Below are 17192 nucleotides of genomic sequence, written 5' to 3' on the forward strand. Positions count from 1 at the left end.
TGGTCCCTAGGTCTGGCTGGTGATTGAAGCATGAGCATCTGGCATGGAAGGGCAGGTCCCAGCTGACCTCTGGGCCCTGGGCAGCACATGGACCCCTGGGCCTCCGTGTGCCCCCCTCTGCCTGAGTCACGGTGCCCGAGTCCCCACATGGAGATGCGGTGAGCATGGCCAGATGCCGTGGGCTGGGGCACAGCGTGGGCCTCTGGGCTGCCCAGCAGTGCCGCATGGAAGCCGAGTGGGCAGTGTGCTCTCTCCGGCCGGCTTCATAGACCAGTTCCTGTGTGAACCCTGTGGTTCCGGTGGCTGCAGCCTGGCTCACTCGAAAGAGGCTGCGTGGGTGTGGGGCGGGCTCCTTGCGGGTGCCCAGCACCTGAGCGTAGGGGCTTCCCTGGCATGCAAGCCCTGGCATCCCGGGGGGAGGGTAGCAGGGGGAGTGAGAACGAGCTCGGAGGACACCCCACATTCTCACCACACCTTTGTCCCCATCACCCCTGCCCCCAAGTAGCCAGTGAGAGGTTGCAGCGCATCGGCAATGCCGCCATGTTCTGCGCCACTCCCTGGTGGTTAGTGCATGTCATAGTGAGCGGTTGAAATCCCAGTCGAGGGGACAATTTGCATATTAGGCTTTTATTATATAGGATATGTATAATCAACAGCTGTACTTGATATGGGAAAGCAATGAATCAATATCTTTAAAATGTTGAAGAAAAGAAAAGTGGTAAAGAAAATTAGAATTTTACAATGAGCAAAACTATTATTTAAATGTGAGGTTGAAATACAGATATTTTGGGGCATAAAACATCTCATAGTAATTACATCTGTGTAACCACCACACAAAAGAGACTGCTTCCATCACTATTCAAATTCAAAACCTTACCCCAGGACAACCACTTTTGGACTTCAGTCACCACACATTAATTTTACTTATTCTTAAACTTCATATAAATGGAATAATATGGAATTTGGTCTTTTGTGTCTGGCTTCATTAATTTCATGTAATGTTTTTGAGATTCATCAGTGTATGGTATGCTGTTTCTGTAGCTGAGTAATATTCCATTGTTTAAATATACCAAAATTTATCCATTTACCTTTTGATGTACATTTGCATTTAGAAATGTTTTTGGTTTTTATGAATAAGGCTACTATGTACATATTTTTTTATGATGTATTTTTAAAAAATTCTTTGATATCCTTTACTGTTTTCCTCTTTTTTATTGGATTGTTTATCTTTTTATTGTTCATTTGTAAGAGTTCTTTATTCTGGATATGAATCCTTTGTTAGAGATATGTATTGAGAATATTCTGTTATTATTGGCTTTACATATTTAGGTGCTAAGGTGTTGGATGCATAAATATTTACGATTGTTATATATTCTTGATGGATTGACCCCTTTGAAATGCCCTTTGTTATCTCTTTTGACCCTTTTCAGCTTAGTGTATTTTGTCTCTTGTGAATATAGTTACTTCTTTCTTTGGGTTGCCATTTACTTGAAAAACCTTTTTCCCATCCCTTCACTCTCAGTTGGTGTGTATCCTCAAAGCTAACGTGAATCTCTTGTAAGCAGCATATTGTTGGATCTTTTTTTAAAAAAAAATCCATTTACTCATTCTGTCTTTTGATTGGAGCATTTAATTTATGTTTAAAGTAATTATTGGTAGTAAGGACTTACTATTGCCATTTTGTTTATTGTTTTCTGACTGTTCTGTAGAGCCTTTGTTCCTTGCTCCTTAACTTGACTTGTAGTGTTGTGCTTTGACTACTTTATCATAATCCATTGTGTATCTACTGCAGGTTTTTCCTTTGTGGTTACCATGAGGCTGACATAAAATATCTTATTTTTGTAACATCTTATTTTAAGTTGAAAACAGCTTAACTTCCTTAGCATATAGAAACATTATACTTCTCTCCCCCTCACATTTTAGGTTATTGATGTTATAATTTATGTTTTTATATTGTGTATCCAATAAAAATTATTGTAGTTATTATTTTTATTTTTTATTGGTTAATAAGATCATATATGTTTCAAGTATACGTTTCTGTGATACATGACTTATATATTGCATTGTGTGCTCACCCCCCCAAAGTCAAATCATCTTCTGTCACCATATATTTGCAGTTATTTTTAATACATTCTTTTTAACTTTTAAACTAATTTTAAGTAAACAATGCACCACCATAACAATACTACAGAATCTGACTTTGGCTATGTATTTACCATCACCAGTGAGTTTTACACACACACATGCCCATGTTTTATGATGTTAATTAGCATCTTTTCATTTCCTCTTGAAGAATGCCTTTGGCATTTCTTGTAAGGTAGGTCTAGTTGTGACGAATTCCCACACAGATGGAATTATATGTTCCTTGGTCTGTTTCCTGAGCTAATCTCTACAGGGAAAAGAAGACATTTTACTCAGTTTTATAATCCTGCTGCCTAGCACAGTACTTGCTCCTGAGTAGGTGCTTAATTAACATATGTTAAATGAAAAATTGTTGTTTGAGCTGTTTTTAAAAAAATATATTTTTTATTGATTTCGGAGAGGAAGGGAGAGGGAGAGGCAGATAGAAACATCAAAGATGGGAGAGAATCATTGATTGGCTGCCTCCCGCATGCCCCCTACTGGAGATCAAGCTGCAATCTGGGTATGTGCCCTGACCTGACTGGGAATAGAACCGTGACCTCCTGAATCATAGGTCAACGCTCAACCACTGAGCCTTGCAGCTGGGCTGAGCTGAGTTTTTGAGTTTTTATAGATGAGGTGGGCTTATTAGGCAGGCGGATGCAGAGAGGGTCTTCCAGGTAGGTGGCATAGCAAGTGCAAAGGCATGACAACCTGAAAGACAGGCAGGTTACAGGAGAAAAGGTTGCATTGAGAAAGGTGGTAGAATAGTGAGGGAACCAGGGAGCAGATTTTTGAAGGGGAAAACCTCTGAGGGAGAGGACAATTTCTGGAAATTATAAGATCAGGATTGTGGCCACATGTTACCAAAGTCCATGAAGGTATAAGGCACTGGAAATGAGTAAGTCAAAGAATTGTGAAGCTGAGGTCTAGGCTGGGGGATCCGTGTGGATGCTGAAGTCACCCGGAAGATGTACAACCGGGGAAGGAGGTGGAGACAGAGGTTTTAATAAACACCCTTTTGCCTGGGGTTTATAATGTGGTGGAATTCTCTGCGGGCAGAGCAGGGTCAACATGGATGTATCCCAAATGAAAGTGACAATACTGGCCTGTGAACTGAGAAGGAATAGGATGATTTTTAGGTCTTTTCGATTCAACAGCCCCTGGAAAACTGTTCCCAAAGGTGTGATGAGAAGGATGAGTCTCCTTTGAGTCACAACCACCTTCCTGTTACCTCCTAACTGGATCTGGCTTTACCCGGAGGCTGCCACGGTGGGAAGATGGCATGTTGGAGGGACTTGCTGTGCCTGGTTTGTCTCAATGTCAGCATCAGGCTCCCCTGCTTCTGGCTGCCTTGACTGGCCCACAGAGAGGGAGACCTCATGCTCTCACAGGCTACAGAGTGACTGTGGGCAAAAGAAGCATTTGGAATCCTGCAAACCTTCTTCTCCCCTGCCATTCTCCCCACTGCACCCCAACCCCTCACTGCTATGTGGATGCTATTGTGATTGCAATTTGTATATTGAAGGGTTATTATATTAACTTTGTATGGTTGGTCTAAAAATGCTCTTCATCTAGTGAGGAAAAGCTGCCTGGGAAACCTCTACTGGTTTCTCAGTAGTGGGGATGGGATGGCACCAATTCATTTCTACTCCTCATGCAGACCACCATGAACACCTGCAGGACTCAGGGCAGGGTGCCAGTGGAGATGCTGGCCCCCTGCTCCTCCCTTCTCTTCCCATTCTAATCCCATCCTGCATGCATGGGGGCTGCACCTCTCGGCTCCATCAACACCCTGCAAACAGTGGTCCTGGGGGTGTGCACATTGGGGGTGTGGCTCACTGTAGGGAGGACAAGGCAGACCCTGAGGATTTTGGCAGGAGGTTTCGGGACCACAAGTATCAGCATGTTCAATGCAGGCTGGGTGTTCATGTTCCCTGGGCCTTGTGGCTGCTGGACTCCCTAGATGTGGGTGAGGCATGGCCGAAGTGGGGCCTCATAGTGGTCTAAGGGCGCTTCTGACCTCGTAGTGTTTCATTTGTGAGATGACTGATGATGGCAGAGAAAAGGGCTCTGGCCACTTTTCATACAAATGGGCTCTTATAGGGATGAGCAAAAATACACTTAAAGGTTATGCCCTTCTTGAGGGAATACCTTAGAGTGTTCAAACTCCTTCTTATAGACCTTGGCCCCCCGCCAAGTTTCGCCCGTGACTTAGGGCTCTCCTGGGTTAGAGTGCACTTCATGGACTTTTACTCTCCCCCTGGCTTCTGCTGAGCTCAGCTGCAGGTCAGCCAGGGTGGCCCTGTTCGATGAGGAGGAGAAATAGTGTTGCAGGGAATTAATGAAAATCCTGCTCACCTGAGTGCCATACTGTGCTCCGTTTTCCTTGTTCATCTGATTAACATCGCACCATGGTGGCTTCCCTGGGGCCCTTCTCTCACTGGCTGTGTGAGAACACAGTAGCCGTCAGCAGCGGGGCCAGTCCTGCTGCCAGAGGTGTCTGACATGGCCACTGCCCTTCATTCATGCTAAGACTGGTGTTTCCAGTATCTCTACTGTTATGTACCTCCAGCAAGGGGACAATAAGCAACTTAAATTCTAATCTTGCTATGCCTTCTGTTAGCTGCATGACCCTGGATAGGTCACTAAACCTCTAAATGTGATTTCTTCTCTCATAACAAGAGAATCCTTCTACCTCACAGGAACATTTTAAGGATCTAATGAGCCAGTGCAAGTCAAAGTCTTCTAGAATGTGTAAAGCCCATTGAAATTTAAGAGATTATTATCACTGTGGTGTGAATCATTTATCATATCCCTTGCACAGTGACAGCTCTGCAGGAGAGCAGCTTTGCTATGAGAGATGATGAGGATGAAAGAGGGGCTGGGGAATCCAGAAGGATGAGGAGGAGGAGGAGGAGGTGCAACAGCTGTTAAAGGAAATGAAAAGTGACTAGAATTCAAGATCTCTTAGTGTTCAGTCAGTACTAGGCTGGGAGATCTATACACATAGGCTCAATTCATACTTAGTATGAACTTTCAGATATTTTTCTACCACTTCACCTTCAACTTTTTAGAGGTAATAAAAATAATCTGGCTCCCTGTAATAATTTTTGGCTTTGTCTCTTACTATTTTCTCTTATCCCCTTTTCTCTGCTCCAGCCACATTGACCTTATTTTTCTACAACATAACACGCTTAGCTTAGCCTGAAGGCTTTTGTGCTTGCTCTCTCTTCTGTCTGGAACACCCTTTTCTCAGTGTCCACATGTCTCACTTCCATTTCCTTCCTGTCTTTAGTCAAAGGTCACCTTTTCAGGTGACCTCCTGACATTTCATATCGTATCTTGCTTCCCTGATTTGTGTTTTGTCATTAGCACTTGTCACTGCCTAGCATTCAATACATTTGACTTATTGAGCTCATATGTCCTCTATAACCTCGACTAGAATGTAAGCTCCATGCGGGAAGAATTTTGTCTGATTATTTACCACTGTATTTCCAGTGACTGGAATCATGTTTGGCTTAGAGTAGGCACTCAATAAATATTTATTGAATGAGTGAATGAATGGAAAACAGAGCTGGGTTTCTTTACAGTTTTTGATTTTGGTAAGTGGTCACCAGAGATATAATTTATCACAATTCCAAATGCTAAGCAGTATGTCTTTTGAATGGACTCCCTTCCACAAGTAAGTTGGCTCTTGAATTTTGATATAAAAGCTGTCCACTGAATACATAGCAAATAAGCTGCCTGAAGCACTCCAGACATCCTAGGAAGGAGGGCTTAGCAAGCCAGCCTGATTGACCCCAGCCCAAGGTTGGTCAGCTCAATGTGGACGGAGGTCTCCTTGGGCCATTTCCTGACGGAGCACTACCTTGACTTATTAGATACTAGAGGCCCGGTGCATGAAATTCGTGCATGGAGGGGGGTTGTCCCTCAGCCCAGCCTGTACCCTCTCCAATCTGGGACCCCTCAAGGGATGTCCGACTGCCTGTTTAGACCCGATCCCTGGGATCGTGCCTAAACGGGCAGTCAGGCATCCCTCTCACAATCCAGGACTACTGGCTCCCAACTGCTTGCCTGCCTGCCTTCCTGATTGCCCCTAACCGCTTCTGCCTGCCAGCCTGATCACCACCTAACCACTCTGCTGCCAGCCTGTTTGCCCCCAACTTCCCTCCTCTGCCGGCCTGGTCACCCCTAACTGCCCTCTCCTGCAGGGTTGATCACCTCCAATTGCCCTCCCTTGCAGGCTTGGTCCCTCTCAACTGCCCTCCCTTGCAGGCCGGGTGCCTCCCAACTGCCCTCTCCTGCTGGCCATCTTGTGGTGGCCATCCTGTGTCCACATGGGGGCAGGATCTTTGACCACATGGGGGCAGCTATATTGTGTGTTGCAGTGATGATCAATCTGCATAGTACTCTTTTATTAGATAGGATAGAGGCCTGGTACAGGGGTGGGGCCAGCTGGTTTGCCCTGAAGGGTGTCCCTGATCAGGGTAGGGTACCCTTGGGGCGTGGGGCGGCCTGAGCGAGGGGCCTGTGGTGGTTTGCAGGCCGGCCATGCCCCCTGGCAACGCAAGGGAGGCCCTGGTATCTGGAATTTATTTTCCTTCTACAATTGAAACTTTGTAGCCTGGAGCAGAGCCAAGCCTGGGGCTCCCTCCGAGGCCCGAAGCCATTTGTGTTTGGGTTATAATTGAAACTTTGTTGCCTTAAGCGGGTGGGCCCGGCCAGGGTGTGTGGAAAGCTTTGCTTTCCCTGTTGCCGGCGGCAACCCTGGCCTGCTCTCTCAAGCTCCATTCTGCCGCCATTTGTTTGAATTTGTTTACCTTCTATAATTGAAACTTTGTAGCTTGAGTGGAGGCTTAGGCCTGCAATGGCTGGCAGAAAGCTTGGCTTCCTCTGTTACCTGGGAAACCTTGCTCTCTGTGGCTGTAGCCATCTTGGTTTGGGTTAATTTGCATACTCGCTCTGATGGGATGGTGGGCGTGGCTTGTGGGCGTGACTTGTGGGTGTGTCGGAGGTATGGTTAATTTGCATATTTGTCTCTTATTAGATATGGGGGAGCCTGGGTGGAAGAAGCTCATGCTCTACTTGAAAAAGATGGAGGGGATAATTTTATTGGGATTTCTGCAGTGATGTGGCCTATAGAGTGTTCCCATCACTTTATAGGCAGTGTACCCTAATTGGTATTTTTCAAGTTTTTTCCTTCCTCTTCTTCCTCTCCCTTCACCCACTTTATGAAAATCAGGAACATATAGCTCTTTGGTAGATTTATTTTTCAAAAACAGGAACCCTGCACTATAGCTTCTGCTATTTATGAGACAACTAAAAACCTTCTGTACCCAAATCTCATCTTTATTCAGATCATTAATACCTGGAAGTTTAAATGACCCTAGCTAATGATACGTGGGGGAGAGTTGCCTGAAAATTCTCCAAATGCAGAGCTGAAAGTGCTTTTGCATCTTATCATATGGAAACTATCACTAAAAATAAGATGCTTTTTATGATCTTTTTCTTCCTTTATGTTTGTTTAATAAGAAATGCCTCAAGATTCTGTGTTGTAAACAGAAGAAAATGAAGCAAGAGAATGCAGATAGAGCACTCTTACAAACTTTGGAATTTAGTGCATTTTGAGGCCTATTATCCCAGAACAGAATGCTCAGGGACTGTGGATAATGCTATTGGAGAAAATATGATATTATGAAGACTTTGGGTCTTCATGAAAAGGATCAAGTTGTCCTTACCGTATCTGATGTCTGAAGTGAGGAGGCTTTGAGGACCTTCAGAAATATTTTTCCATTACTCATTCTTTAAACTAGATCCCAGGGACCAGACTATGGTGTGTGGAGCCCTGAGAAGTCTAGAACACCATGGTAGAAGCAGTGGACCTTTCTTCTGGTATCTAAGACAGAGCCTTTTCAGTGTTCTGAGTTGAAACCTTTGCCACAAATTGAAAGGGTTTTAGGACCAAGGTGGGCAAGTAGTAGCCCAAAGAGACACAATCAGGGCCTGGCTCCCTTTCACATTGCTCCTTTCTTTAATTGATCTTGCTCTTCTCTTTCTCTTCTCCTCATATCTCCCCTCTTTCTGTCCTAATGCATTTCTTTTATTTGTGACTTTTTTCTTTTCTTTCTCCTTTTACATTTTGTCTCAAACAGGACATTTCTTGGGTAGTGTCTGATTCCAGTGGTTGCCTTCAGATCTGAGCAACTTTCAGAGTTTGTTCTAGGGAGGACTAGAACAGATCAACCTGGGGAGGACTACAGGGTATAGGTAGAGAGGGAGAGGGGAGAGGGATAAGGACATAAGATGTGAGGTGTGAAGGTGCCATGTGCACCGTGACCTTGAACCCCCTGGGCTTTCTTCCATGGGAGAGGATTTGGGTTTACTCAAGTTGGAGGATGGGATTGCTGACCCAACATTCCTCCCACTGCAGCTCCCCCTTCAACCTTACAGGCTGGCAGAGACATCCTTCTCCTATAGAGGCAAAATGTGACAGAGATTCGTTTTGCCATCTCTCTTGCAGCCATGGCAGTAATCTTAGATAATGGGTAAGAAGGAATGTTTCCTGAGGGTCTCTGGGAAGAAATTTTCTTCCCTTTGAAATGACAGATGCATAGAAAGAAAGACCTCCCTTCTTTGTTACTGGACCAATCATGCCTATATGTGGCATCTATAATTACTATAGCAACCTTGCTACCACCACCAGGGAATCACGGCTGAAGACTCCATGGGTTCTGGGTCCTTGAGACCACTGAGTTTCCCATACAAGTCTGGAGCATCTCATGTCGTTGGCCTCATTGTTTCAGCCATTTTTAGTTGGAGTCTGCTTCTTGCAGCTGAAAGCATTTGATGAAAAGCAGCAAGCACAATCTCATGGTTGGCTTTATTGTGTGCTTTTAGTTCCTTTCTTTAATATATTAAACATACAAAACATCCTATATATGTGTCTTCTTTTTCCAATGCCTCTTATTATCCAAATGCTGAAAGTTCATTCCTTGCCTGTCTTTGTAAACTTTCCTAATAAAATACTTTATGAGCCCAAAGCTTGTGGCCATCATACTAGAATAAAAAAAAAAATCAGTTTCAACAATTTGTTTTTGCTCTTCTAATGAATGCTATGTAATGTTGGTCTAAATAAGGCAGAGTGTCACTTCTGGTAAGATCTGTCACAGCTTGGTAATACAAGTGAAGAAGGGCTTTTCGTCTTGTTTTATTCCTCCCTTCACGTCTTCCTTCCGGAAGCAAGGTCTGAAGGTTTCCCTATGTTTAACCCTTGAAGCCCTAGTGTTTAGCTCCATAATGAAGACCCCCCAGATTTTGCAGAATACTTTTATCATCAAGATTAGAGGCAATAAGAACAAAAATGTGGCTCAGTTTGACCTTGTAGGGTTTCATATCATGCTTATAATTTCCTGAATGCTCATGATCTTCCCTTTCTGATTACTTGCCCTGTGGACTCCAGCATCAGATGTAGAGAGGACATCTTTATAAACGCTGCTTAATCAATCCCCACAAGTATAAGCCAATTCCCTGTAACATATACAGGGTGTCCCTAAAAAATGTATATATACTTTAACAGCTCATAGATCAATCTTGAAAATGAAATGTATTTTAATAAACACTGCCTTTATAATTATTTAAAGTGTATTTACATTTTTGGGACACCTTATATATACCTGTGTGCATACATGACTGGCTCTGCTTCTTTAGTTGAACCCTAATTGGTAGAATATAGAACCTAGTCCAGGAGTCAGAGAACTTGAAGCAGGATCCGGGGTAAGGTGGAGCGTTGCTGGCCCAGCTGCTGCTGCATAGCAATGAGCTGAATCAGCAGATCAGCAATAAACTGTATGAATGACAAAATGGCTGCATCATCCTTGTTGTTCTCCTGTTTTTCCAAGAATCCTCCCTGTGGCCCACCCTGGTAGGAAACATTAGGCAGGGAATTCTGGGAAATGTAGTTCAGCCTACCCAATTTGACACATTGCAAAGCCATCATGTGGGTTCTCAATAAATATTTGTTGAATGAATGAATATTGTGCTGCTGCTTTTGGAAGTTTTCTGGTTGTCAGAACACCTAATCCTGGCTTTACCTCTTACAAGCCAAGCAATTTTGAACAAGTCACTTAACCCTTTGAGTCACTTAACCCCTTGATTTCCTCATCTGAAAAACTCCAAGAATAACCCATGTTCTGCCTATTTAATAGGACTTTTATAGGGATCAGTTGAGGTGGTCTGAACAAAAGCACTGTGAACATTATAAAGTGCAAAAGAAACGTGATTTTGTAGTATTGTATTCTTTTAATTATTAATGTTGTGATTAATACGTCAGCTTCCTAATATACCATATGGAGTTAACAGTTCCCAACTAATTTACCTGATAGGGAAGCAAGGAAAAGAAAGTTAGATGAAGTATGTTGAAACACTCTGTCAGCTATTCCATGGCATAATTTTCTGAGACAAGACAGTTATCATTCCACACTTGGTTATATTTACACATTGTTTTATTTCTGGGCTAAATGGCTTAGAGGGACAAGTGTGTAATTGGAGCCATTGGTGACCCTGGGAACTGTAGGGCAGTGGCCATTCCTTGGATGGGAGTTGTGGGCACTGGATGAGTTTTCTGTCCTGTAAATCTGGGCTTGCATTTCATAGCAGCCGAACTTGCTCAGCAGAATGAAGAAATCCCTGCGGAAGTTCTTGGTGAAGATGGCATAGAGGAAAGGGTTTGCACAGGAGTTGATGGGGTAGAACAGGACCAGGAGGATCTTTGACTTGGACACAGTGATGAGGGGCACTTTGAGGGACGCAGAGATGGCAAAGAAGGAGATGGGTGCCATGCAGAGGAAGTCTGTGAAGATGAGCACGGCCATGCGCTTGGCAATTTTGGTATCACTAGAGGAGGACACGATGTTGGGGTTTCTTACTGTGAGATAGATGTGAGTGTAGCAGACACAGATCACCACAAAGGCCAGGACATTGAGCACAAGGAGGGACATAACATACAGCTGTGACAAGGGGCTGTCAATATCCATGGGCAGGCAGATGCTCACCTTCATGTAGCTGCTAATGCCAAAGATGGGAAAGAGGGCGACTGCAAAAGCAAAGATCCAGCCTCCAAGCATGACACTGGCAGCATGACGGAGCTGCACCCTACATTCCAGCTGCATGGCATGGGTGATGGTATGCCATCTTTCCAGAGTGATGGCTATTAGCGTGTAGACTGAGAGCTCACTGGCAAAGACAGTGAAAAAGCCGGCAGCATCACAGCCTGCTCCAGTTTGCCAGTCAATGGCATAGTTGTGGTACTGGCTTTTGGTGTGGATATCAACAGATGCTATGAGCAGCAGGTAGATTCCAATGCAGAGATCAGCAAAGGCCAGGTTGCACATTAGGAACCGGGGGACTGTGAGTTTGTATTGGCTGGTAATCAGAATCACCAGCACCACAATGTTCCCAGTGATGGCCAGGATGCTAATAAACCATATCAAGATTCTGAGAATATCATACCCCATGATATCTTCACATGGATTGAATGCATCTGGCTTAGGAGAGCAAGTCACATCAACCACTTCACCGCATAAGCCATAGTCAAATTCACTGTACATCATGTCAAATCCTTTGATGTAACTGGACTCATCGTCTTCTGCCAAAGAGATTCTCTGACCCCTAGCCTGAGTCATATCATCAACTTCTTGCCTTAAAATAGATTTGTTGCAAATTGGATGACGCTCAGAACTAGAAAAATACACAAAGGAATAGAATCAACATACTGGATCCAGAATGGCAAATATATCACTGTCTTTGCATAGGATAGGAATGATGGGGTTTCTTTCTGAGATTTCCCCCCTTTCTACCAGTCTGTCTGCCCTTGAGGCTGAGATCAAGGGTTAATGCTGCTTCCTGTAAATGAGCAGAACAACTCATGTATATATTCCTAGAGTTAGATGGCCCACTGGGGAAACCATCTGGCCACAACCTGAATGTGGGGAGGAAGGCGCCTGGGACTAGCTAAACCTTTGCTGTTAAGTGCAAATAATTTACAGATCTCATATCAACTCCTTCCCTCCCCCATCTCCATTCAGCTATCTTTTAATATGCCCGAGTAGTGTCTAGTCCCATTCCTGTACTCTGTACTCAGGTCGCTGGGAGATCTGGACAGTTTTCTGACTCAAATGAGAATATACTTCTTTTATCTACATAAATTGGAGGATATGTCTGTAGTTAGTTCCCAGCCAGCCCCTGTCCCTGGCTCCTTGATACTTAGGGTATTGGGAGATCTGCTAATTTGCTTGAAACATTACTAAGGGTCCTATTATTATCTCACTCTCTAGGGGTCACAGTAGGCTTCAGACATGCATTTGTCCATAGTTCTCTCATATTAAATTGTTCCCTAGTGAATGCCCCAACGAGCAAATGCAGGTTGCAAGGGGCCCTAATTTATCCCAAGATTGTAAGTCATCTCCTGGGAGCTGGCTCTTCTTAGGCTCACTTTTCAGTCTCAGTTTTCCTTTTATACCCAAATGTACAAGAGGCCTTGTCAACAGAATAGGGACACTTTCAGAAGGGATGTGAATGACAGCCAGATCATAAATATTCTGCCCAGACAGGTGAATTGCACAGGTAGAGACAGAGAGGGTAACAATTCTGTTTTGAAGTGAAGGCTTCAAAGGAATGGTATGTTTCACACTGGGTCTCTTTTGGGATGGAACTGGGGGACTGTGAGTTTGTATTGTCTGGTAATCAGAATCACCAGCACTAAGAGGTTCCCTAACTCCCTCCTTCCCTGAGGGACAAGCTCACAGCAAAGTAAATGACTGCATTTCTCTCAAACCTTAACATTGTTTCATGTGAGTGGGAAGTGAGTGTTAAAACTCTTCAAAGACCCTCATAAACAGGAGAGAATGGCTGAGGGAGTGGAGGAAGCAGAGATACCATTTGACAGTCAAGGGTGAGTGCAGCCAAAGTGTCCCAACCTGCGCAGACTGAACTCCCCGCTAATGTCTAGGAGCAGGGTTGTTAGGGAGAATCCTTTCATCTCTTTTCTTCCTCTGAGAAGTGAGTTGGTTTGCCAGGAAATCATTTTCTCTTGGCCCAAAGGACTCTCTCTTTTTTGGTTGTTGTTAGAGACTGTGCCATCTTTTGTTTTAGAGAGTAATAGGGCTTCTCACTTCAATTATGGATTGCACAAAGGGGGCTACACAGTTAACCTACATGTAATTGAAAAATGCACAGAAATCTTTTGTTTTAGTTAGAGATCTTACAAGAAAGGCGAGGCAAGCTCAGAGATAGGCATAGAGGGGACAAGAGAATACTCTGTGGTCTTTATTCTAACTTCTGACTCCCAAACCCTGTCACAGCTGTCACTGGATCAGTGACAACACAATCTACAAACAGTAAGTAAGTAATCTGGTGCCTGCAGACTCTAATCTGTTCATTGGAACAAATCTGGCCTAACCATCTAGAGACAGCCTTCACTTCCCGGGGCTGATGTTGGATTCTGAGAAGATTCTTACTGTTGATAACACTACCAATATATTTTAAATATTGATGCTTTCATTTCCCGAAATAGAAGTGACCCAACAACATGAGTGCAGAAAAGGTAAACAATACAAACAAAGATGCAAACAAGGAAAACAACATCTTGCCCCTGCAGTCCCTTTGCAAATTCTAAGAATCAGAGAGTTGGGAATTCAGTTTAGGGTCAGTTAAGAAAGTGGTACTCTCAGACCCTGATAAATCAATGAACAGATATTTGGGAAGTGCATGGTGGGGTGGCCCAGAGCCTGAGATTTGGAGACACATAGACCAGAGGATTTGGATCTGAGTTTGGTTGGTGCTGGTCAAGTTATTTACTGTCTCTGAGCCCCAGTTTCTGTCTCTGTGGGAAGGGAATAGAAATAGCACTGTTACCTTTGTGAGAATTAAATGAGATAAAGGTACAAAGCATTACAGTGCCTGGCGGAGAGCCCTCAGCAAGTAGCAACAGTAAGAAGACAGATGATGGTGGCTACTATCATGTTGTGGTCTAGGCCCTGTGTGGGCATTTAGAGGCATATGTCATTGTGCATCAGTTTAAAAGCTAGCTGTGAAGAAAAAGTCTAGATACGAGAGAAATTAAATAACAAAATGAAAAAAACAACAGTGCAAGCTAAGTATAACTATGACAAGGAACTAACTGGTTCAGTCACAAATGAGGGGTGTGGTTAACAAAGTCTTTCGGTGAGAGGCCAGGAGGGCCAATGACCAAAACCTCACAGTCATGAGGGCCAAATATTTACACTTTGGGCATTTCCAAATGAGGACTGGAAGAACAATTTCATCCTACAACTTTGAACTCAAATCTCATTACCAAACTACACCTAATATGGTATACAATGAAATGACGCCATTAAAAATATCCTGTGGTTATCTTCTGAATTGCATAACTATTTTGTTTTGTGTTTGTAATGTGTCAATTAAAGACTAAACACCCACTGCTATTTTCCTTTGTTTTGGCGTTTTTTTTAAAAACAAGAGGCATGGGCCCTGATGACAAGTTACCATAGGGACCTAGAGAGGGTGAGAGCTGGGTGGTCTGGAGGGACATGGAAGGCTCCCAGTCATGGGACAGTGCAAGGCTGCCCTGGAGATTTCTGGTTGGGAGAGCCCTGAGGCTACATCTACACTATAGCAGGTGGCAAGACCAGAGGAGTAGGAGCAACACAGTAAGATAATATATATTCCTGTGGCATGTTGGCACGGGGCCCAACAACATACCATGTGCTGTGCTTGCAGTGATCTTAATATCCTTTGAGATTTCTCCTGAGAGGTATTGAGTTCCAGGGTTTTGGCAGTGAGCTGGTATATTTCTTGCCCTGGCTAGAACAACTCTTGTGTGGAATATAAAAGAGACAAGCCTCCTGCCTCAGCCCAAGCCCTGAAGAATTTCAGTTGTTAGGAAGAAATTCTCTGGTCTTTGAGCTAATCGGTGAGGAGTGCCCAGTACTGGATTGTTTCCCAGTGAATTTGCATGCAAATTCTGAAAAATGATCCCTTTCTTGAAAATCTTTCAGATGGGTCTGAGGGTGAACCTCTAGCCACTTCAAAACCACTTTAAGATGTTTTGTTTGTAGTTTTTTGTTTTGTTTTGCTTTTGAGCAGGAGATATGTCTACATGAGCAGGTCAATGCATGTTAAAAGTTGCATAATAGAGGAGATTGCATTAAACAGTGAAATAACAGCACCAGAAAGCTGTATCAGTGCTGGCCTACCATATAGGAGTGATGACAAGGCATCACATGATTGAGTGTACTGCATAGTGTGGATTGTATCAGTTCAGGGGTGGTGAGAGCCTGGAGAACTCCTGGTATGCCATGATTCTACCTCCAGTGGATCCTTTGAATGTCTGGAACATGTACAAGCTCCACAATATTCCCTCTTCACTTTCTCCAGATCCTAGCAATGATTATCTCAATTTTTTTTGGTCCAGTTATCTTCTGGGATATGGCTCTATTGGGATCACCGTCTTTAATCTGACCAATCTTGAAAGCCAAATGAACAGATGTCCCAAACTTTGTCCTTCCTATGAGGTGCTAAAATCCAAAGATGGATTAGAGAGGCTTAGCATGGCTGGGATGTGCCATGGACGTGTGTGCATCAGTCTCTGGTGTGGTGTTTATGCTTCTTCCCTCCAAAGTTGACATTGGTGGTCCCTGGGACACTTATGGGGCACAGAGTTGGGACTTGAAGGATAAATCCATATTTAGAGGCAAAAGGGAAGAAATATTAATTTAGCATCATTCATGCGTTAGGCACTATACTTGATGTTTTTCATGTTATCTCATTTAATATTTGGTAGCTAGTCTACCATGTGGGTAGCCTTCTTCCATGAGCCCATTTTCAAAGAAACTAGAAACGCTCCACAATACCAAGGCTTTGATCTAGAATATGTCTAAGGGCTTTCATCAGGAAGATCTCGCATCCAGTGGATTCTCTTAATGCCACAGGTACATAGAAGTTGTGGACCAACTTCTGCATTGGAGAACTCCCAAGCAAGGCTCAAGGGGTGGACAGGAGAAGACTCACATTTGCTGTCTCCAGTTTGCAAAGGCACAGCAGTGGCTGGGGTAGGTGAGGGTGGCCTCCGTAAGTGCAACAAGCTTTTCTAGACTGGGAAGCTTTTTTAAGTTGTACGTCGACCTGGCCCGTAGCTTCTTAAGATTTTCTAAGCCATAGCTAGGCAAGGAATGGATCCTGGTTCTTGAAATATCTCTAAAAAGAGAAAAAGTAAACATAACCTGATTACCATGGGTCTAAAATGTTCTCCATTAGCAGGCAAAATAGCAGACACAGTAGTGATCCTCTTACATGGGTGAGGAGGGAGACTCCAATTCATCCAACATACCTCGGTCAGATCAATATTCTGCTAACAGGAAATTTGTTTCAGTAGAAGCCCTGGCCCTTGTGTTCGTGGTAGGAGGACTTAGGTAACAGGACACATTGAATTCTGAATATACTTGCATCCTGGCTGATCTGAGGCTTAACTGTAGCCATCTCCCTTTCTACAGTCTATAGAATAGACCAATAAATTTGCATAGGAGTGAGGGACTCTGATAATCTCCTTCCCACTGTAAAACCAGCTTAAAAATAGTTCTGATGAGCTGGGGTAGAAACTGTGGCCAAATATCAGAAAAGGGTGAGAAGAGAATACACTGTAAGGGGAAGAGGAATCTGGCGGGTAGTAGAGCACCCTCAGCACAAAGTCAAAATGGCAGTATAGAATAGTAGTTATGAACATGGCATCCACAGCCAGACCTACCTGCATATGTACCCTGCCCTTCTACCTCTCAGATTTGTGGCCTTGCTCAAATGTCACTTCTCCATGTTTCAATTTCCTCAGCTATAAAATAGGAATGATAATAATCATATCCACCTCAGAAGGTTGTTGTGAGAATTAAATAAGTTAAATGAAATACATAAAGAACTTCCTGGGCAAAAGACAGCACGTGGCTGGCAGCTATTATCCATAAATTAATCAATCTCTCTTTCTCTCTCACACATCACATGATCAGAGACAAAACAGCAAGATT

The 17192-nt window shown here is 43.7% G+C and overlaps 1 protein-coding gene across 1 annotated transcript in view; it reads right to left on the minus strand.

Annotated features, from left to right (window-relative positions):
* Positions 1–10607: 10607 nt before the first annotated feature.
* Positions 10608–17192, minus strand: part of FSHR (follicle stimulating hormone receptor) — a 136114-nt gene continuing 129529 nt past the window's right edge. The window contains exons 9-10 of the mRNA XM_008162144.3: positions 16189–16374; positions 10608–11859 (exon numbers count right to left, since the gene is read on the minus strand). Of these exons, the coding sequence (XP_008160366.2) occupies positions 10626–11859; positions 16189–16374 (1420 nt within the window). The 3' untranslated portion in view covers positions 10608–10625. The remainder of the gene's footprint in view (positions 11860–16188; positions 16375–17192) is intronic.

This window comes from Eptesicus fuscus, chromosome 16, assembly GCF_027574615.1.
Source record: "Eptesicus fuscus isolate TK198812 chromosome 16, DD_ASM_mEF_20220401, whole genome shotgun sequence".
Taxonomy (NCBI): Eukaryota; Metazoa; Chordata; class Mammalia; order Chiroptera; family Vespertilionidae; genus Eptesicus; species Eptesicus fuscus.